General features: G+C 33.1%; 1 protein-coding gene across 1 annotated transcript; it reads left to right on the top strand.

Annotated features, from left to right (window-relative positions):
* Positions 1-12,006: 12,006 nt before the first annotated feature.
* LOC132800148 (G-type lectin S-receptor-like serine/threonine-protein kinase LECRK1) lies at positions 12,007-20,191 on the top strand. The gene is given in 2 exon segments (XM_060813161.1): positions 12,007-12,382; positions 18,741-20,191. Coding segments are annotated over 2 exon segments (1,827 nt in total).
* Positions 20,192-24,991: the final 4,800 nt, after the last annotated feature.

Raw genomic sequence — 24,991 nt, 5'->3', positions numbered from 1 at the left:
ACGAATCCTTCGGTAATTTTTGAATAAAAAACAAATTGATCGTTGTCATTTTTTAATGCCGTTTGATCACTTACTTTGTCAGAATTTATCATTAATAATGCTATATGTAGCATGTTATTGGTTGGAACACACATGATTGAAGTTGCCGGATGGAATTGTGGTGATTTTTTTACGATGGTGTACAAATGTCAATTACCGATGATGCATTGGTCATTACCATTAAGGCAGTAATATCATCCATGCAATAGTAAGAAACATACAAACAACTGAACACGGAATGATATGTTATCAAAACAATACAACAGATGAATTTGACAACAAAAGAACACATAAAGCCAACGTCTATTATGCCAAAACACATGTTACGTGGTTGAGCAACTAATTGTATTCCTGACTACATTGCATACACACGCATACCGCATAACATGGCCCCATTGTCTGAATATAGCATCATGCGATTGATGGGCCTTCATTTCAGTGGTGCTGTTGGTTGGTAGTGCTATCAAGAGGTACGGTGGCGGAGCATGATCGGCTGCTGTGACCAACCTGTTTGCACCTCCCGCATCTATATTGATGACACTCCTCTCCTTGAGATTGAATCCTTTTCTTTCTCGGTCTTCCTGACTGTTTGCCAATTTGAGGTGGAAGTACAACCTGATTTTCTCTCCAAGTGGATATATGGTTTCTGAATATGCATCACGGAGTGAGTCAACCGAGTAATGCACCGAGCAAAGGAAATATGGAGAAATATGTCGATGCTTACATGCTGCAATTGCATGGACACAAGGAAATCCATCAATGTCAAATTCCTTGCATGAGCATGTCTTATTTACTAAGTTAACAACTCCAACGAACATGCCATGGCCAACAACTTGAAACTCATATAAGTTCATTGGCATAACACGTAAGCCTCTGCCATTATTTGAGCGCTCCTGCATGATTTTTTCCAACCAATTAGTAACAGGAGTTTGCATTGCAGCTGCGTTAGTTCGACGTTCATACCACCACCTTTGCAAGACATCACGAATGTGATATAGTAATGGCAAAACACGTTTATCGCTACCATCAATAAGCACAGAGTTCATGCTCTCTGCAATGTTAGTTGTCATTATGTTGTATCTATTGCCCGGAAAACGTGATCTAGCCCATTTTGAAGGACTTGCATCCTTGAGATATTGTACAGCTTCAATACTAACCCCTTCTAAAAGCTGCATGGCCTTATAAAAATCCTCAACAATATATGCTCTAGCTGCATCATTAAAAGTTGATATAATCGTGTTGACATTACCTTTAAACTTCTTAGCACGTAAATTTGTACCAAGATGATATGTGTAGTGGCCATGGTGATTATTAGGGAAAACTGTACGTATTGCTTTTGCAATGCTCTTGTGTCTATCAGATATAAAAGCTATATTCAGATCATCCCCAAACGCTTCTTTAAAGCTCTCAAAAAACCACATGTAAGCCGCATCTATCTCCCCAGGGCCTATTCCATAAGCAAGTGGATAAATTTGATTGTTCCCATCCAAACATGATGCAATATATAACAAACCTCTATATCTATTCTTCAGTGTAGTTCCATCGACAGCTACGACTCTCCGCATATGCTGGAACCCTCTAATGCTAGCTCCAAGTGCCATGAAAAAATATAAAAATCTGTTTTGATCATTAGTTTCAATTCGAGTAAACGTGCCCGGATTTTTGCTCTTCAAAACGTGACTCCATAAAGGAAGTTTTGCATATGAATCTTCTGGTGTGCCTCACAAACCTGATAGTGCAACTTCCTTAGCGGCCCATGCTTTGTTGTAGCTTATGTTTACTCCGTAATTAGAGCTAATGTCATGCACGATATCTCGAGGTTTGTATTGCCTTGAAATCCCATCAAACATTGGCTGGATGATGTCTCCGATAACTGAACTTGTTGCTTGACAATGATCCCTTTTCATGATATTTAAAGAGCAAATATGCTCATCCTTAAAGGCCCTAATCATGAAGGCCTCTGTATTGTCACCATGTAGTTTGGTAGCACACATTCGCCACATGCAATTGTCGTTTGCACATACAACCTCATATCGGACTCTATCTGACTTCTTGACCTTGAATTCAAAATTTCTCCTTAGTGCATAAAGACTAATCTTCTTCTGTAGTGCATTCTTACTCGCAAAGATTTGGTTGATTCGAATGATTTCATGGGCATTGATGGATGAGAAGCGATGGTTAACCCTAAGTTCAGCCATGGTTGCGGTAGAATCCTATCGAATGTCCAAATGGTTTTCGGTACAAGGAGAGGCAAGCACATCATCATTCACATTATCAATTGGACTACTACCATAAGGAGACTCACCATGTTGACTAGCACCAGCTGAAAGTCCCGAATGATGGGTCCAATAAATGTCTCGTAACCCATCTTCACTATGATCAATGTTGACCTCAACCTCAAATTGTTCATCTTGATCATAATCATGTCCATGATATTCATTCATATCATTAATGTCGAAGCGCTCATTATCATGATCATGTTCCACAGATTGCACATTGTTTTCACAAATTTGATTTTCAGAGAATCCAAGTTGAGTTTCCGGCACATGAAGTTCGGTCGCTGGGGACTACATGTCAGCATCAGAGGTACAAATAGCTGTCTCGGGAACTACAGATAGTGGGGCGGTAGTCATAAATCCTGAACTTGTAGGTATCCTATTCACAACACATCCAGCAGTATTAATACTCTTTGGAACCCTGGATAACACATCAACGATAAGTGGAAATCTGTCTTGAGGTCTGTGTGAACTATACTCTTCTATAAAACTTTGTAGGTCTTCATCATTTTCCACAACGTACGGCTCACATGACAAACACACATGGTATATGAACTTGAAGATTAATTGATGTTGTGTAGAATCTAAGTTGAGAGCGTTGTAGACAACATCTTCAAGTTCGGCCAATGTACAATTCCTTTTGATACGTATAATCTTCGTTCTTTGATGTTGGTATCTCCAGGTACCTTCAGAACATACACTCCATGTTCCATCGTAGAACAGTAAAACTGAAATTTGTGACATTGAGCACAAAGAGTTTACCAATTCAAAACATACTAAGTATCTACTTCTGCAATCGTAGAATCTTTGCTGGAAGGTTTAACTATAATCCTGCAAAAGTAATGAAAAAATACAAATACATTTTCAGTAAATGAGTACAAAAAATAAGCCAAACAATTATGTTATTAACGCCTAGTGGAATAGCATTTTAAATACAAATACAAATGCATTTTCAGTAAATGAGTAAAGATAAAATACAAATGCATTTTATGTAATGAGTACAAATGCTGTTTAAATGTTGCATATTAACACCTAGTAGAATAGCTACTCTTGACAGACATAGTGGATCAAGTAGATTAAGATGTCAAATCTGTGGCACATGTGCTAAATCATAACATAACGTTAGCTTGAATGTATGCAATGTTGACAATGTGGTGTTCTGTGGATTATTTTGTTAAACATCATAAATATAGTTACATTTAGCATGTCATTCGTTTACAATAACATTAGAGAAGTGGACAAATTCGATTGTCCACTCTGTTTGCTTTTAGAAAATGGAAAAATTAACTATTCCGATGGAACCGCAGTTAAATTTTCCAACAAGCAAGTGTTTCATAATTACTGATGGATCGTATGTAACAAACAAAGGTTGTAATTTTCAAATGGAAATTTCCAAACCATTTATGGATTGTTTTACATAAAATAGCACCAACATAGAACTTGCACTTATATATCATGTCAAAACGTGACAAACGATGAATCCAATATAAGGGAAAAATGTATACATATATGTACACATATTTATATTTATAACACACCCTGTGAAAGATAATAGAAGGTACTAGCTGCTGGATAGAAAAGACAAACAAGTTTTCATATTTGGTCAATGTTTTCCCTTTCTGACCATGTAAAGGTTATTTTTTTAATACAGTATTGACTAATTAAATTCTTATTCTTAGGCTAATATATATATATATATATATATTTATTAATTAAATCGATCCATTGAAAGGTCTAATGCTCTAAATTTGACCTCGATATCATCTTTCTGTGAATTCAAACAAAACATTTTTGATTCATTTTTATATTATTATATTTAATTTTTTGTTTATAGTTTATAACACATCCTTTGTTCGTACCAATTCATACTTTTTCCTCACTGCTAGTATTGTGCTAAGGCTAAGTCATTATTTGATTTTGACTTTATCTATCAGCTATACATAAAGTATATTTTAGGAAATTTTTTTCGTAAAATCAATTAACAAAATTAATATGAAGTATATTGTATTTATTTTTTGGCTTAGTTATTAAGCCATTTATGTTTACTATTGGGAGTTCATGATTTCAAAACATTAAGATGGAAAAAAATTATTATAAATGATAAAAAAAATTATGTAGAGAAGTAGCATAAAGCCAAATTATGTATATATATATATATATGTATATATATCCACATATTAGGTAATCTTTAACTCCGATCTGCAGAAACGTACAATTTAATTACATCCTTTCGAAGTGTATGGGCTCCACAATGAAGATTTTCAGATGATGCAGGGAGAGTGAACTAAATTGAACAGATTTTGGGATTTTCTGCAATGTTCGTCAATGCAAAGAAAGGCTGAAAGGTACCTAACCAACAAAAGAGAAAGAGAGAGGAAGACACAGTATTCATTTAATGTGGTAGCAGGAAGAGTAAGAGAGAGGGATAGAAGTTAATGAGGGTAGATGAGAAATGAGAGATGGTCAAAAAAATTGTTTTAATATTTTCACCTGTATTCGAGATAGTCAATGAGAAATGAGGGTAGAGGAGAAATGGAAAACTGTTATATTTATTTTACACTTTCATATCCATGTATTTAAATAGTTTCCACAAGTGCACAATTAATTCCCTCCTAACAAGTCTCATTTGGACATACTACCATGGAGCCGTTCATGTAAAAGTGATTGGAAGAAGCTTGCAAGCTGGGAATCACATTTTACAATCTAAAACTAACTACATTTCAATGCATACCATTCAAACAAGTTCTAATGGTCGGAAACTAGAGAGCCAATATTTGAGAACTCAATTACCATCCATTTAAATTATCATCCTTCTTATTTATTGCTTTTCCACATATCAAATAATATGGAGAATTTAATAATGAAATTGGATCCTTACACATCATATTGATACGAGAATCATGTACAAAAACTAAAAACAAAATCTGAATTAGCAAGAGGAAATTGTACAAGTGTTTTATGAATAAAAACAAGAGAATATTACAGCTCCTACAAAAGCCTCTGTTGGTATCAATCCCGAATTGACCCAATGTTCCCCATCAATGTCAAAATCTCGAATACCAACTGGCACCACAATTGGTATAATGCCAAACTATAGTAACAGCATTAAAAGCATATGGGGCACCTCCACTAAAACGGAGATAGATTTGATACCTAGATGGAATCAAACGAAATATCTGCAGTTAGTTACAATATTTAGCATACAAGTTTCAAAGAAAATAATTTTTGTAAATAATCAAGGAAAATTACTAAAGCATTTTGTTTTAAATCTCAACCTAAAAAAATGACTAACTTTTTTTAATACTTGACAAAAAAGCATCTCTGATTTAATAAAATAAGGGATTCCCTAAAAAAAATTTTAAATAAATATAATGAGAACTGAAGCTGTCCTCATATGCGATAAATGCTATATGCAAATTGTGAAGAGTAGAATTATTGGTCTAGACATCAACAAAGGAAGAAAAATATCACAAAGCGAGTCATTATCAAACTGTCTTGTAAGTAGTAAGTATGCAAGTGGATATGTTATCTCGAAGATTGAATTGGATAATCAAAATAATTAAGTCTTCCATCTAAATATCCTATTTCCATTCACTGACTTCATATCAGAAATTCTAAGGAAATTTCAAAAATCATGAAAGCAACAAAGTATCTAAAATGTCTATAAAACAGATGAAATGAGAAATGGAAAGGCTTGAAATTGTCACAGCAATTAAACATCAGCCATGGTAGTCAAGGATCACCTGCTGACAACACGATTAACTGTTGGTTGAACAAATATATGAACCCTGCAGAAAGCAAGTAGTTGTCAATAAGCAAAAAATACTATCTAGTTTACATGAAAAGAATCATGAAAAGGAAACTCCATATGAATGATAAACTTTCTATGTACTTTTATGATTTTCTTCATTTGGAAAATTCTCCTTTCCTGTATCAGACTTCTTATCTGCAGAAACCTATATGAACAACATAGAATAAAAGTGAAAAATATAATGAGCACTGGGAAATAAAAACCACCATAGCTGAATATATTACCCTCGGTAGAAATGGAGGTTTCTGTTAACATATAGAATGTGCAACCATGGAGTTTAAACAGTAAATTTCCCTTATGATTCTCATGTTGATAATGAAGTAAATGCAATAACTGACAGTTTGCATTAAACATTAAGGAAAACAAGAATTATACATGACAACAATAACTGATAACAACGAAAGCAGCTATATTTAATCACCAACAGCAATTATAGTAATAAAATAACTATAACTACAATTATATTAAAACACAAATAAGCGTGCAGACAATTAAATTTAATAAATAAGCAGCATTCAATAATGGAAAATACACAAGACCCAAAAAAATAATAATAATATAAAACACACAATTATCATCTTTAGAATAACCTCCACAGCATCTTTGCCATCACCAAGAGCTCCAGCTATTTCATCAATCACCTAGAGAAAAAGTAGCAACTTGTTTCTTCTGCATACATTCTAGAATAAGAAGGGTAACAATAAAAAATAATGCCAACCAAGCACTTTGGCCTCGAGTCAACAGTGACAGAGTTCATCTGCACTACATCAAGAAACTAAACTGTTGTATAAAGTAACCTATAACACAAAGCAATACATTGTAATAGCTAGGGAAAAAAAAAGAAAAAACAAAACACAAAGTAACTTTATACAAAATTTCCAATCTTGAAATAATCTAATAGTCAGCAGATAAGAATTAATGCAGATCCATGTGAAAAAAAAAAAAAAGAAAAAAGAAGAAGAAGCATATATATACAAATACATACATCAGGGACCAAACCCATGGATTTATTTTGGTCAGAAAAGTAGAAAGCGTCCTGCAAGCAAGAGCTTTTCATGGTTCCAACGATGACAGAATGGAATGTATCCCTAGTTGGCTGTACTCCATCCAGCATCATATCATCATACACATCTCTCAGCAAGAAATGCCTACCACCACCATTATTAAAACAAAAAAAAAAAAGAACACAACTTTCACAATTTCTCCCAAAAAAAAAAATCCCAAAACCATAAAAAGAAAATCAAAATTAGAATCTACCTTCTCTGCGCGGTGAGAGAACCGATAACAGTGTTATACTCAGAGACATTGCTTGCGTAGCTCCTCCGTCCCACCTCTCGCAGCAGTGAATTACGTTGCTCTGAATTATAACAATCTAAAATATATTATTTATTTAAAAAAAACTATTTCATTATTAGCGAAACAAGTAAGAAAATGTCTGGGGAAAAGCTTAAGAATTTGAAAATGGAGAGGAGAAGATTACCAGTGATTGATCGAATGAGCCTCATGCTTTCCTACTTCGGTGTTGCCTACCTGTTGCTTCTGCTTCTGCTCCTAGGGCTCTCTAAAACCCTGCAGTTTTCTCTCTGAGTCGCCTCTTCACCATCTCCTTCAAAACGCACAGTCTCCAAGCTTACAATCCGGGCAATGCGAAAGGAAACAGAGGGCTCCTAATGGTCTGGATATTGATTATAAGGAGGAGAAAAGTCGGATGAAGAAAGGAAAGAAAAAAACATATAAAAAAAAACATAAGGGTATTTTGGGATTATAAAGGATATTGAGGGGTAGAACAAAAAAGATATCAAGTGAGGGGGCAAAAATCATTAAACTCGCCCTTATGAGGGTATTGGGCCAAATTCCCCTAGTTTTTGTTAAGGACTTTCAAATATGGGTGTCGGGCCAAATTCCCCTAATAATTTCCCACACCATCCAAACAATTGGTTTGATCCAAATTTAGGGTAGAATTAGAGCCCATAGGTCTAGCCCAGATGTATTTATTTTCTTGATATATTTTAGCTCAATTTAAATAATGGGTCATATTGACTACTTCCTAGAAATCATATATGTGTTTTATTTTTTTAACTAAGAAATCATTCATGCATTATTTATCATCATCAATAATAAAGTATTTATGGTATGTATATATTGCATGAAAATTTTATTGATTATTAATAAAGAGTTTATTTTTTCAAATTAGATTTTTAGTATAAAAAATAAACAAAATTAAATACAACGAATTAATATTTACCAAATCAACATGCATCTCACTGGTATGATAAAGAACAAAATTGTATAATGTATAGGTTATATTATTTTTTATATTTCTTCTATTCTTAATCAAGTTGTCCTATAATTATTAATGAAAAGATTGTAGTTTTTCATTAATTTTTTCAATAACAAATGTTCTGCCAAATTGGCATTGTCTTGGCTATTTGTAAGGTGCCACCTAGAGTTAGGGATGGGCATTACTCGATTTGAACCAACGAAACTAAATTTGTTTAGCTTCATTTGGTTTGTGCCTCATGCTTGGTTTGATACAATTTGAACAAATTTTTATCCAAATCAAATTGAATTGAATCATTCACACACACACACACACACACATACATATATATATATATAAGTATATTTTTTTAAATATAATTTTTATTATAATTAATCATATTTTATGATTTTTAATTATTTAGTTTAAAATATTAATAATATTAAATTCTAATTATTAAAAAATTAATAATTAAAAAAATAATAATAGGGTATTGCGCCAAAGTCCAAATCGACCAAACTGAATCGATGATGATTGGTTCGATTTGGCTTAGCTTTTTTATTGTTTTGGTTTGACTTGGTTCTACCATCTCAAAAAAAAAAAATAATAATAATAATAATAATAATAATAAATAATAAATAATAAATAAAAAGAAAAAGCAAAAAGCCAACCAAATTGAATCGACGCCATCCCTACCTAAAGCTTTTAAGGTTGATTACAAATTCTATTGAGCAAGCCTTAAAAATTAGTTTGGAATACCATGTCCGAGGATTTGCCACTTAAATCATACGATGAGCTCAAATGTGACACATATAGGTGGAATTCACTCAAAGGTCAGGTCATGTAGGAACATTGGTATCTCCGCGTTTCAAGTTTAGCTTGGTCAGCCATTTCAATAGTTGAGATGATTTGTTAAAAATATTGGTATATAGAATATACCCCTATATATATATATATATATATAGAGCCATTTTGTTTACGATTTAAAGTAAGATAAAGAGTTTCTCTGTATTGGTTATCAAATTGTTACATAACAATTTTTCAATTTCTTTGGAGCTGTGGTAATCCCCATCCCCGTTTTCCTATTTAATTATTTTAATTTTATTTTAAAAAAATAAAACTAAAATATTTAAAACCTAGTTAACATTTTTAATATTCATATTTAAAACAAATAAAAAAAATACAATAAAAATAAATAATAATAATATTTTTTATTATATATACATAAGTCGGGAGAAACACAGAATAGAGATTATATTCTTGGCCTCACCCTAAAATGGAACCCGACTTAAGGCCAAAAAAAAAAAAAAATAAATAAAAATTATCCCTAATTATATCCTCTAGTAGTCAAGATACACGTGGACGTTTGACCTTTCCAACATTAATTTCATCCTTAGCAACTTTGCACATATATTATTGTTATTAAAAAAAAATTTAAAAATAAACGAAATTGAAAAAGAAAGGACTTTGTCAATAAGAGCACTTACTATAATTAAAATGAAGAAGTTTGGCCTATATTTCATGTAAAATATGTATTGGTTTTCGCAAAATATAGAGGAAATGTGTAACGTACAGACACAAAAGAATGCACAAGCGAGTGTTAGAAAGTATTGGCAGCACTACTACTCAAACACAAGCGGGTGTTCATAATATTTCTATATAAAAATAAACAAACAAATACATTTTTATTTTTATTTTCAGCCGTTTGATTTCCGTTTTCTAAAGGATAAGAGAGGGGTAAAAGAAAGGATTCTACCCAATGAGTCCCTTCTTTCTTTTCATATACAATAATTTCATGATATTCTATATTTTCTAAACAATTAAATGCAATTCAAATTGGCAAAAGTCATAAAATATCCAAAGTTTCCATGAATTTTAATCTAACGGTGATGAATAAGCTTATCAGGCACTGCTGGCTGATGTCCCAGTCAAGGCGTTTGTCCAAATAAGTCCAAAATGCAATTCAATATAAATCTTTCTGCATGTGTATAGTTAGAAATTTCATTGTTTAATTTGACTTCAATATAAATCTTGTTCTATGTGTATGATGAAGAAATTTCCCAGAACCGGATGACGAAGAAAAAAATTTGTTAATGGGTCGTTTTAAATATATTATCATATTTGAAAAACTATATAATATATATTGTTTAATTTTATTTGATAAAAAATTATATTGTTTAATTATTTGATTGGACCAAAAAAAAAAAAAAAAGATATCATATGAGATTCAAAATCATAAAATGAATTGGAGTATCTATAACACTATAACATTAAAAAAAAAAAATGCATATATATTATATTGAGTTGACCGAAAGTTTATCAAAATAGTTTTTTATTTACAAAACTTAAAGTACTTTTAGTTTTTCATTTTTATTAATTGTTTAAATAAAGTTTTTAAACTGGCATAATATATAATAAATAGTTAGTAAGACGTATATGATTAAAAAAAAAAAAAAGTTTATCGCAATGTACTTTAAAAAAAAAAATTATGATGAAGAAAAGAAATGGAGAAATATGTTTCATTGTAAACAAAGTATGATGAAATTTCACTTGCTTGGAACCTATTATCAGGTAATTAGCAATAAGCTTTTGCTTATAAATCAGAGCCAAACAAAAAAACCAACAAAAAATTAAGGGTATGTTGCACAGTAAAAAATTAGGTTGACAAATAATTTCTCTTTTTCTTGAAGAGTCCGATCATAACCTAAATTTTAATGTAAGAAAGAAATGAAAACAAATGAAAAAGCTGAGTTTGGGTTTATGTGACACAGAAAGCAAAGAATCACTTTTAAAATTCACAGTTATTTTTATTTTGAATATAATTTGATTCAAAATGTCAAAAATAATCCCTGTTTTTTTTTTCTTTTAATATTACATTTCAATTCTTAAAAGTAAATATATGTTTATAATATGTCCGAGGTACTATGTAATCTAATTTATACTTGGACCATTTTTCTCAAACAGAGTCATAAACACTGAATGATCCTTGATTATCCTTAGACTGCCCATTGGCCATAAGTCAACCTTAACGTGTGGAAATATCACGTGTTAGAATAAGCCCTAAACTTGGAACGTTGCCGTTTCGACCCCGGAGACTGGAAGGTCTTAGTCTTGGCTTCCCCCCCACGGCACAAAAAGAATATTACTATTTCTACATTGACGAAAATGCCATATTTGTTCAAAATGTCAATAAAATCCCAACTATTTACACTGTCAGGTCTAAAAATTTTTTCCTCAACAGCCATAAACGTAAAAGAAATGCCGAGCCTCTTTTTAGTCATTTTCATTTTTCTAAACAATTAAATGTTAATAACTCAAATGAAAATGCTGCAAAGTTTGATATATTATTATTCATGACTAATCAAAAAGCCAAAAAAAAAAAAAAAAAAAAAGGTCCAACCAAATAAGAATCAATAAAATGCGGTCTGATTTTTCCAATACATATAACTATAATTTCCAGTCTTTTTCAATTTTCCTTTTTCTCAAGCTCAATCAAATATAATTCAACACGTATGTATAGCCTTAAGTTTCAATTTTTTGCAATTTGTTTTTCTTAATAAAGTTCCCCATGCTAGAAATGATCAGCTAGTAGCTTTGTCCTTGAAATTCATTGACCATTAATGGCTATCCTTTTTCTTCTTCTTCTCCAACTTCCCCTTTTCGTTGTCGTTGCTCAAACCAACGGCAAAATAAATGTTGGAACTTCTCTGACTGCAGGAAGCAATAATTCTTTATGGCTTTCACCTTCGGAAGATTTTGCATTTGGATTCCACGAGCTTGACAATGATGCCTTCATACTTGCCATTTGGTATTACAAACTATCCGGCCAATTCACCACAGTTTGGTATGCAAATGGAGGTAAACCTGCTCCAACGATTTCTAAACTGGAGCTAACTTCTGACAGTGCTCTCGTGCTCAAAAACGGTGCTCAAACATTATGGAGCTCTGGAAAAACAAGTTCTGCTGAAGTAGCCTATGCTGTGATGAATGATACAGGCAACTTTATACTCCTGGATACTAGTGTTAGAAATTTTATGGATCTAAATATACATAATAAATTCCATAGATCATAAATTACTAACCTCCAAACGCAGCCATTGATAAATTAGATCTTTAATCCTGCAAAATAGAAACAACGTAAAGTAGTGCCTATGCACACACTACTCTCAAACCACTCTCAGATTTCTGAAAACCCTAATATCAAAATACCGTATGGCATATGTTTGTTTGCTTGCCCTAGACCTTTAAATAGTCTCTGCAAGTCAGACTTATCCATTAATTTTGACACACATAAAATAATAATAATTTGATAATATAATTATACTAGGAAAAATATGGATAAGTCATTGGGTTTATAAAGAGAGTTGGTCCTCCAGTCCAATGGGCCAACTGGAGTCTTATAGAGAGTGTGTGACCAAGGGCCCTACTTCAAAATAATAAAATAAGCCAGTCCCATTAATGGCATAAATAGGCCCTGTAAGTGAGTAATTGATTATGCCAAGTCCACAAATATTAATTTAATTCAACATTCTCCCACTTGGACTGCATAATCATCATCATATAAAATCCAAACTCACTTACTATAGAATCTCCCGAACCATAATGCCATTTCATCCAAATATATAGTATACCGACAGGGCACAACAATATACTAGACTAGGCACTAGAGACTCTCTCAGTAAATCTCCCAAAACATGTTACCATTTCAACTGAGCACTTTGCATGCCATAAACTCAGTCTAGGTAGTAGAGATTTACCTAACCATGTGCAATCCCCCAACACACAAAACCATTTCATTCAAGCACATTGCGTATCGACAGGATACAACAATATACCCAAACTAGGTAGTAGGGATTCACCATGACACCAGTGGATCAACATACACATATACATAGACTAATAGTCTCAACAGGCCTGTAAATATAAGGAGTAATAATATGTGTAATAAATCATCTCATAAATAAATAATGATCCACATACATCAATGTATTAAAATATTCAAAGAAATAAATAATTCTCAACATGGATATTACTACAGAAAACATAACAAACTCCCACTGACCCACAGCAGTCTCAACTGCCTAACAATCCCATACGGGACACATGCTCCTCAAATATGCCTACCGGTAAAGCCTTGGTCAGTGGATCTGCCACCATGCTATAAGTCGGCGTGTGAACAACAGTAATGAGGCCCTCTTCAACTTTCTCCTTTACCACAAAATATTTCACATCAATGTACTTCGCACCAGGAGTACCTTTTAAATTATTGGAGAAAGACACCGCTGCAGTATTATCACAATACATCATAATAGGCCTTTTAATGGAGTCAACTACTCCTAAATCACGGATAAAATTCCGTAGCCAAACTGCATGACGAGTAGCCTCATAACACGCCACATATTCTGCCTCCATAGTCGAGGATGCTGTCACTAACTGCTTGGCACTCCGCCAAAACACAGCACCTCCTGCCATGATAAATATAAAACCAGTGGTAGATTTCTTATCATCCACACAACCTTTATAGTCTGCATCACTATAACCCACTACTTCAAGAGAGTTGGTGCGATGATATGTCAACATATGATCTTTAGTACCCTGAAGATACCTAAAGACTTTCTTAACTGCTTGGTAATGAATAGGACCAGGATTGCTCATAAATCTACCAAGCACACCCACAGCAAAGGCTATATCAGGCCGTGTACAAACTTGAGCATACATCAAACTACCTACTGTTGAAGAATAGCGAACATTCTTCATTGTCATCCTTTCTCTATCATTCTTGGGACACTGATCCTTAGAAAACTTTTCACCTTTCGTAACCGGTACACTTCCAGGAGAACAATTATGCATATCAAACCTCTTAAGAATTCTATCAATATAAGCTCTCTGAGACAATTGCACTACATAATTAGTCCTATCTCGAACAATCTTGATGCCCAAAACAAAAGAAGCCTCATCAAGATCTTTCATATCAAAATGGTTGCACAACATTTGCTTTGTCTCAGCTAATAGGTCAGTGTCATTAGTAGCCAAAAGTATGTCATCAACATACAACACCAGAAATATAAAACTGCTCCCACTGACCTTCATATATATGCATCTATCAACAACATTCTCCTTAAAGCCATTTTGGATGACAACCTCATCAAACTTAAGATACCATTGTCTTGAAGCTTGCTTAAGACCATAAATAGATTTCTTAAGCTTACAAACCAAATTACCATTCCCCGTTTGTTGGAAACCAACTGGTTGAACCATATATACATCTTCATATAAATCACCATTCAGAAAAGCAGTTCTGACATCCATCTGATGCAACTCCAGGTCATAATGCGCCACAATCGCCATAATGATTCTAAAAGAATCCTTTGTGGATACGGGAGAAAAAGTCTCTGTATAATCAATTCCTTCCTTCTGGCTAAACCCTTTAGCTACAAGTCTAGCCTTATACCTCTCCACTTGACCATTGGAGTCCTTTTTAGTCTTAAAGACCCATTTGCTCCCAATAGGATTGCTACCCTCTGGTAACTCAACCAAATCCCATACTCCATTTGATTCCATGGATTTCATTTCATCTTCCATTGCATCCAACCAAAAATTTGAATTTGAACTGCTTATGGCTTCCTTATAAGTGACTGGATCTGAATCATCACTTATGTCAAACTCATGCTCCTGCAAGTAAACCTCATAGTCATCAGGAATAGCTGATCTCCTAGTCCTTTGTGACCTCCTCAAAGGTACATCAGCATCTACAATAGCTGGAATATCCTGCTCTTCAACAATGAGTTCATTCTGACCAACTACTAGTTCATCAACTACTGGATCAACAATATCTCTATCAGGAACAACTATACTGGGAATGAAAACACTTTCTTCTCTAAATTGAGATTCCCTTGAACCATTACTATCATCAAACCCAAAATCATCTTCAAAATAAATGGCCCTGTCTGATTCCATGATCCTGGTGGTGTGAGAAGGACAAGAGAATCTTGAACCTCTAGATCCTATACAATAGCCAACAAAATATCCACTAATGGTTTTAGGATCCAACTTCTTAATTTGGGGATTATAAATCCTTACTTCAGCTTTGCAACCCCATATTCGAAAATGATGCAAATTAGGCTTTCTTCCTGACCACAACTCAAAAGGTGTCTTAGGAACGGACTTACTTGGAACTTGATTCAAAATATAAGCCGCCGTCTTTAAAGCCTCTCCCCACAAATAATCTGGCAATCTAGAATTTACCAACATAGACCGCACCATATCCAACAAAGTTCTATTCCTTCTCTTAGCTATGCCATTTTGCTGAGGTGTACCAGGCATCGTATATTGCGCATTAATGCCACACTCACGCAAATAAATAGCAAAAGGCCCTGGGTTCCTTCCAGTCTCATCATATCTACCATAAAACTCACCACCTCTATCAGACCTTACAGCTTTTATTTTCTTATTCTTTTGAAGCTCCATCTTTACCTTAAACTCTTTAAAGGCAACTAAAGAATCTGACTTCTAACGAATAAGCTCAACATGTCCATAACGAGAGTAATCATCAATGAAGGTAATAAAATATCTATAACCACCCAAAGCAGTTGGTGTAAAAGGTCCACATATGTCAGTGTGGATTAACTTCAAAACATCTCTACACCTAGCTAACTTATCCTTTCTTACCTTGGCAGTTAACTTTTCTTTCACACATTCAACACAAGTCAAAAGATCAGAGAAATCAAGATTAGGAAGTATCCCATCCTTCACTAACCTTTCCATTCTGTGCCTAGAAATATGTCCCAAACGTTTATGCCATAACATTGAGGAATTGTCATTAACTCTTGGGCGTTTGGAAGCAACAATAGAATTAACAAAGAAATTAAGACCATTATTAAATAAATCAAGCTTATATAAATTGCCACATAAAGTTCCAAAACCAACAACTTTACCATCCTTAAATAATTCAACTTTGTTATTTCCAAACAAAAAACTATAACCTTGACTATCCAAAATAGAAATAGATAACAAGTTTCTTCTTATTGAAGGTACATAAGAAACTTCTTGCAATTCCAAAACATATCCAGTGGCAAGCTTCAACTTGATTGTTCCCACAATGTCCACCTTCACTCTTGAGCTATCTCCCATATAAACATGCTGCTCAAGATTGGTTGGGCCCCTTCGGCTTATCATCCCCTGCAATGAATTAGTAACATGAATTGTAGCTCCAGTATCTAACCACCAAGAATTCATAGGCACATCAATAATATTGGTCTCAATCATTAAAATATTACATTTCTTCTCTTACTTTCCCTTTAAGGTCCAACAGTCTATCTTCTTGTGTCCAACTTTATTGCAGTATCCACACCTTCCATTGAAGTACTCTTTCCTTTCTCTAATCTGAAAACCACCATCCCTCGGCCCTTTAGGCTTCATACCAGAAAACTTCTTCCTATTGGGTTAAAACCCTGCCCAGGCTTGAAACCTTGTCCTGGCTTAAATCCTTGTCCCTTCTTTTGGAAAAACTTCTTGGACTTATCTACCTGATGTGAAACCATAGCAACAGACCTAGACTTACTTAATTTAATATCATCATCTTCCTTGACAAGGATAGTAGTCAATTCCTCCAAACTACAACCTTCTTTCTTAGTATTCAAACTCGACCTTATATTATCAAACTGTGATGGAAGACTGCTCATTATAGAATAGGTCAAGAACTCCTCTCCAATGTCCATCTTAAGATTCTTCAGCTTATTATAATAGGAAGAAAGTAGCATAATATGGTCCCTTACTCCTTTAATACCATCATACTTGGTATTGTTCAATAGGTCCAAATAATGATGCTTCTCATTCATATCAAACTTGATAAACTTCTTTCCTATCTCCTCAAGAAGTCCCTTTGCAGTATCCACTTTAGGAATACTAGCATATATGGCCTCATCCATGTAATTCTTCATCATCATCATAAAGCACTTATTAGAGTGCTTCCAATCCTCATAAAGTTTCTTAGCTGCTACAGTACTCTCATCAGTCGGAATCTCTGGTGGATCTATCTCCAAAGCCAAATCCAATTTCATGAAGGTCAAATTCATAACTAAGGTTTTCTTCCATTTCTGATAATTTGTCCCATCCAATTTCATCATGGCAGTCATAGGCATAAGATTTGGGGTGCAACTAGCTGTAAAAATAGTAAACAACAAGACATTTAAAAAATTTAAGACAATTCAATTACTATTTTCCAGCCCCTCAACACAAAAACACAAACATAAATATCGCTTAGGGTCTTTGTAGCACTAAAGATACCCTTACGCGGGCCAGGGACAGTCAACCAAATAACCACAATCAAATGCATTGAACTGAATCACCGACAGGGCAACTCAGAACCTGCAATACATGGCATTTAATTAACTTCCACTGCCATTCCAGGCGTCATACAAAGCAACTAAAACTATCGACAGGGTAGCTTAATTACCCGCATAGACCCTGGTTAATAAATGGGAGAAAAATAACATATTGGCAATTTCATGAAATAGGCAAATATAAAACATCCCATCCACTATGCCAATATACATTACATTGGTACACATAATGCAGATAAAATAAGTCTCACGACAGGTGAGTACCTAAAATCCCACACTACTATACCAACTAGGAACAAAGCCTCTTTGGGTAAGCTCACACAATCCAATTTTCCAATCATAAATATTTAATTTAATTTAATAAAATTGGAATGTGATAATGAAACAAATAAACAAACAATAAATAAATAAATTGAACAATTGAATCACTAAATTAATTAATAAATAAACAACAAATAAATCAATAAAAAATAAATAAATTTTTTTTTCCTGCTGACATCATCTGCTGACGTCAGCAAACGACGTGTCGTGCTGACGTCAACATATGACGTCAGCAGTAACCCCAAACGACACGTCGTTTCTCTCATCTTTTTCACCCAACCGGGTCACGGGTGACCCGGTTCCAGTCCAAACAGGTCACGCGACCCGCTATCTTACCCGGCCAAATCTCACCGTATCTTTTGATGATTACTATTCCGCTGGCAATTCATCGGATCCTGGTTACCAAGTAGAGTTTGATTTGTTAGGCCTGTATGTATTGACAAAAAATGAAAGCAAAATCTTTATTATGAAACCGCTCTCAAATCCTTTGGACTACTATATGAAAGTGAGTCTTAATATTGATGGGGCTTTTACCATAAACTCTCACTCCCAAGATCCGTCTGCTGCAAATGAAACATCAACAACCGTAGACAATGTATGCAAGATAAATGGAGTATAGCGAAGTGGAGTATGTGGGTTTAACAGTATCTGCTCAATCCAACCTGATAGAACGACAAATTGCTAATGTCCAGATGGTTATTCTTTGTTCAATCAAGCTGATGCATATAGTGGCTGCAGACCAAATTTCTTACTGGGTTGTGATAATAGTTCAGGAAAAATCTACCAGGAGAACTACTTCATGCAGGAGAAATCAAATGTTAATTTTCTATTTTCGGATTACGACGCGCTTAGCTCTAGTAGTAGGGAGAGCTGCAAAAATGCTTGTTTACATGATTGTTTATGTGCAGGAGTGACTTTTAGTCCCGGTACCAAGATTTGTTGGAAGAAGAGGCCTCCACTTACCAATGGACAAGTTGAAGGAAATGGAGATGCCATAAGTTATATAAAAACAGCTAATAATTCGTCGCCTGCAATCCCACTTCCTCCTCCAAAAGTCCTAGCAAAGGACCAGAATACATTGGTTATTGTGGTGTTGTCTGTACTCTTAGGCAGCTCTGTGCTGGTCATACTTGTGGGAGCTGCATTCATGGGTTTCTTTTGGTTCTTCAATAAGAAGCTCCCTGGAGTTAAAATTTCTCCAAATGAAACTTCTTTCGAAAGCAGATTGCGGCAATTTTCCTACAAGGAGCTGACAGAAGCCACAAATGGATTTAAGGAAGAGCTAGGTAGAGGATCTTGTGGGATGGTTTACAAAGGCAAAATGAGATCAACTGGTCTGATTGCTGTCAAGATGTTAGATAGAGTTTTCGAAGACAACTACAAAGAATTCAAAGCAGAAGTTAACATCATAGACCAAACACATCAAAAGAATCTTGTCCGCTTAGTTGGTTATTGTGATGAGAAACAACACAGGTTACTGGTGTATGAGTTCTTGAGAAATGGTACTTTAGTAAGATTTCTATTTGGAGATCTAAAACCTAGTTGGAAGCAGAGGACAAAAGTTGCATTTGGGATTGCGAGAGGACTTGTTTACTTGCACGAAGACTGCAGCACGCAGATCATTCACTGCAACGTAAAGCCTCAAAACATACTTTTGGATGAGTATTACAATACTCGGATTTCTGACTTTGGATTGGCAAAGCTTTTGCTTATCAACCAAAGCCATACAAAAACAAACATCAGAGGAACAAAAGGGTATGTTGCCCCTGATTGGTTCAGGTATGCACCGGTTTTAGTGAAGGTTGATTTCTATAGTTTTGGAGTGGTGCTGCTAGAAATCATTTGCTGTAGAAGAAATGTCTAAGATATGGAGGTTAATGAGGAACATAAAAGAATTTTAGCTGAATATGCTTTTGACTTCTATTTGGAAGGGAAGCTGGATGCTCTGATTGAAAATGAGATGGAGGCCATGGATGATATGAAGATGGTTGAGAGGTTTGTGATGGTTGCCATTTGGTGCCTCCAAGAAGACCCTAACGTAAGAACCACCATGAAGAAGGTATTGCTTATGCTTGAAGGAATACTTCAGGTTTCAGCTCCGCCTGCTCCATTTTCGTTTACTTCCATAAAAATTGAGCATTAAATATGCACCTTAGTAATAATGTATAATAGAGTGCACCTCAGTAATAGCATATAATAGAATGCATATTTTTGTTTACCTTATTAATAGTATATGATAGAATGCATATTTTCGTTTGCCAGGGTAACTATAGTTTGTGATAATAAAATGTTTTGTTATTTAAGCCAGTCACTGAGCATGGACATCTATGCCAAATTATTCTCTATTTACTGTCATAGTACACAGCAAAGTGAGAAGAATTTCATTCCAACCAAACATAAAAAGACATCCATATTCTAAATAAACGAAGTAGATATTATTTTTGAGCTAAAGCCCACAAGCGTTTTGGAAGTTTATGCCTTGCTTTTGCTACAGATGAATGCTTGCTCAGATTTATGATTTTAAAAAGGATACAAATCAAAGATCTTCCGATTCTTCAAACACTATCATTTTAAACTGTTTGAGCTACAATCATATGGCCAAGCAAACTTCAACGCAAATTTTACCATATGCGCACAAACTGGGAATTTGTGAATATTTTGTTCCTACAGTCAACCACACCAGAATTAGGAATTTGTGACTGTTTTTATCCAATGGTCATAATCACACCAGAATTGTGTGGATATGATTTAGGAAAAGAGAGGGAGAGATAGTGAAAGTAATTTAGTTTAATTGTTAGGAAGCTGGAATTTAAACATGTAATTTATTAATACTTAATTTGTCATTGTACATATTTATACCTCATAAAATCAAGATGAAAAGAAAGCTAAGAATTTTTCTCTAATTGGGGAATGCGAAGCCTGTAGAAATGTAAAAACATTGAAATGCATGCCAAGTTTGATAATGAAAAACATTTGAGAAGTAAATTAGATGTTCAGGTAACTTCATGATAATTAAGAACTTGTAGTCCTATATGGTTTGATGGAGGAGGGTATGATTTTTTGTTTAGGATGTACCTTCAATGATATCACATCCCTTCTGTCATTGATTTTTCAATGAGTGGTGCCTATTCCAATAAGGTTTATGCAAGAGGAAAAAAACGGTTGTATGCAGAGCTCGTGAATTTTTACGAGAGACATGACAATGTTGTTGGACTTGTATATATTACACTGTCAGAAAGCCAACCAAGTATTTTTAGCCCAAGATCTTGCATAAGAATCTCCTTATATATAATATGAATATATTGGGACATCACAAGGGCTATGAAAAAATTACTTTTAACTTGCAGTTTGTAAGGCTTGGAGTTTCAATTAGCCTATCTTGATTACTTAATTTCATCTGGCAGCCTTAACTTTTCTTTCTAATGGCTTTAAGCATTTTAATAATAATAATAATAATAATAACAACAGTATCATGATACTGGTATGTGGTGTATATTTTGATAAGCCTTCTCATTCCCTTTTCTGGTTCTTTAATCATAAGTTTAGTATATTAAAATGATACTTTTACCTCTTGAATCCAATATCCATATTCTTCGTTCACCAGTAACTTTATTTATTTACTACAGGAAGTTCATGCTTTTTGCAAGTCTCTATGGTATTACATATATGTCAGCATCTTTAATAAATTCCTTCCCTTTGTAATTAACTATAATCTTTAACAAATTCCTTCCCTATTTGTGGTTTTTGCTTTTTGCTATATTTTTATTTGATAAAATTCCTTTCCTATTTGTGGCTTATGCCTTTTGTTGCATTTTTAATTTAAATTTTTGGTCTAATTTTTTTTTTTTTTGGTTCGCCACAATAAAATTATTTTTAATTTTTGGCCTAATAAATTTACTTTTATTAGACCAAAAATTCTAATTTAGTTTTCATTTTCAATTTGTAGTCTAATTTTAGATTAAAAAATAGTTAATTATGATTTGGGTATTTTAATTAAAAAAAAAGAATTCATACATTTTTTCAAATAAAAAAAATCCTATAGATAAAACAGAAAAATAATAATTGTATTTTTTTTTCAATTTGTTTTATTTTTAAATTGTTAGTTTTGAACCAATTTGTAATGATTTTGAAACTGTAGAACTAAAATTGTTGAAATTGAAACTTTCAAGCCCAAATCTTATAAACTTTAAACTCTAGATACTAAAGTGTAATTTTATTTTATTTTATTTTTAATTCGTGCGGAGCAAAATCAAATTACATTTCAAAGACAATTAGAAGAAATTACACAAGAAAATTATGCAAGCAAATCATTGGAACAAAAAAGACATGGGGATCATAAGGAAATTGAAGAGAGCCAAAAATAATTTTTTAAAAAAAAAAAGGGGATTATTGACCGATTTGGTGCAATTGTCTGCATCAAGTAGTTATGCATGCTGCTGATTAGAGAGCTCAAGAAAAAGAAAATTCTTATCTTGACAACCACAAACCACAATATAACGTTATGATTTCGTTTGACTAAAAATTATATAAAAAATATTTAGAAATGATGACAAAACTCATGGAAAAACTTTGAAAACAACATGCTTGCAAAATGATAGCAAATTCCATTTCCTTTTTTTTTTTTTTTTTTTTTTCATTTTTGTGGTTATTTCCTCCATTACCTAGGGGTTTTTTGAGGTCCAAGTAGAGGGTTGACGGCAGAAGCAGCAGCAGTAAATTTGAGGATATAAATGAGGGACTTGGAAGCGTTGTGCTGGAGGTGTCCATAGGTCTGCCCAGATGTGTTCATTTTCTTGACAGAGTTACAGTTTAGCCCAATTAAAATAATGGGTCATATTGACTAGTTCCCAAAAATCATATATGTGTTTTATTTTTTATAAGAAAGAAATCGTACATGCATTATTATGTAGAGAAATGCTATTTATCATCACCAATAATAAAGTATTTATAGCATGTATATGTTGTATGGGAATTTAATTAATTACTATAAATAGTTTATTTTTACAAATTACGTTTTAATTATAAAAAATAAACAAAATTAAATACAACCAATTAATATTTACTAAATAAACATGCATCTCATGCTATGATAAAGAGAAATACTTTATTATGTATAAATTTTATTATTTTTTGTATTTCTTCTTTTCTTAATCAAGTTGTCCTATAATTGTTAATGAAAAGTTGTAGTTTTTCATTAACTTTTTCAATAACAAATGTTCTACCAAATTGGCATTGTCTTGGCTATTTGTAGGGTGCCACCTAGAGTTAGGGATGAGCATAAATTGATTCGAACCAACCAACCTAAATGGGTTTAGTTTCATTTGGTTTGTGTCTCTTGGTTGGTTCGATAAAGTTTGAACAAATTTTTATTCAAATCAATTAAATTGAATAGATGCCACCCCTACCTAGAGCTCTTAGGGTGGATTACAAATTCTATTGAGCAAAGCTTAAATATTAGTTTGGAATATCATGTTCGAAGATTTGCCACTTGGATAAAATGTAATGCATATAGGAAGTAAGATTGTATCGAATCCTCATCTCTTCAATAAGTACTTTAGCTTTTTACAAAGTATTAAGACCCATCCAGAATACCTTATCCGAACACTAGATAAGCTTTGATCCTACGGAAACTCTATTGGAACGTCTTATGAAAAATCCAATAGCATCTCTCTTAAAGATTGAGTATACCCTAAAAATTTTCTGCATAAAAACACACTCCTATATCATACCATCTTATCCCTCCTACCTACTACAAGATTTTCCACAAAAGACAGTATTTCAATAATAAAGTATGAGAATATATATACTAGAAATAATTTAATAAATGAAGAATACATTTAAATACTCATGTTCATTCACATCATCCACTTAGTGCAGCACTATAATTTATATCATTTTACAGACAAACCAGATGCATAAATGTAGATTAAAAGGTAATAAAACAAAATTAATAATAGTAATACAATTTGTTCGAGGGCTACCACACTTGCTTGAAAGCTTTTATATTTGCTCGAAGGTGATAATAGTAATACAACTTGTTCGAGGGCTACCACACTTGCTTGAAAGCTATTATATTTGCTTGAAGGCTATAATACTATCCTAAAGCTGTAATACGTGTCTGAAGGCTGTCGTACAATAATAGTAATAGTAATAATACATGATAATAACAATAAAAATAATCATAAATAATAATAATAATAATAATAAATACAATGGTTTTTGCAATAATGATGATGATGATAATAATAATAATAATAACAATAAGAAGAAGAAGAAGACGCAGAATAATGACAAATAATTATGATAATAATAATAATAATAAATAATAATAATAACAATATTAGTAACAATAATAATAATCACAATAATTAAAAATAACAATTACTATAATAATTAACAATAATATCAATGATAAATGATGATAATAATAATAATAAAAATAGTAACAATAATAATAACAACAATGATATTAATAACAATAACAATGATAAATAGTAATAATAATAAAAGTTCATTGATGACAGATAATAATAATCCCATGACAATTAATAATTTCAATAATAATAATAGTAATAATAATAACAACAACAACAAATAAGAATAATAATAGAAATTATAATCACAAATAGATAAGATAAAATAAAATAAAGTAAAACAACATTTTAAAATTTATAAATATACTACGAAATATGTACACTTGTAGTGGAGACACATACGATATTATATAACGTACCAATACACAATCCTATATATCAGCTGTCGCAAGTACATTGCAACTAATACGGTCGAGGTGGTTGTCTAAAATGGTCATCCTACCCCTTGGACTTGTAGGTAGTAGAGTTACGATGCACCATACGATATACTAATGGTGCCAGACAGTACTCGACATTCTACTTATGTTGTTAAAAAATGCATTGACAACATGCATTTAGCTATTTAGCTA

This window comes from Ziziphus jujuba, chromosome 12, assembly GCF_031755915.1.
Source record: "Ziziphus jujuba cultivar Dongzao chromosome 12, ASM3175591v1".
Classification (NCBI taxonomy): domain Eukaryota; kingdom Viridiplantae; phylum Streptophyta; class Magnoliopsida; order Rosales; family Rhamnaceae; genus Ziziphus; species Ziziphus jujuba.
This window is presented reverse-complemented; position numbering and strand designations above follow the sequence as displayed.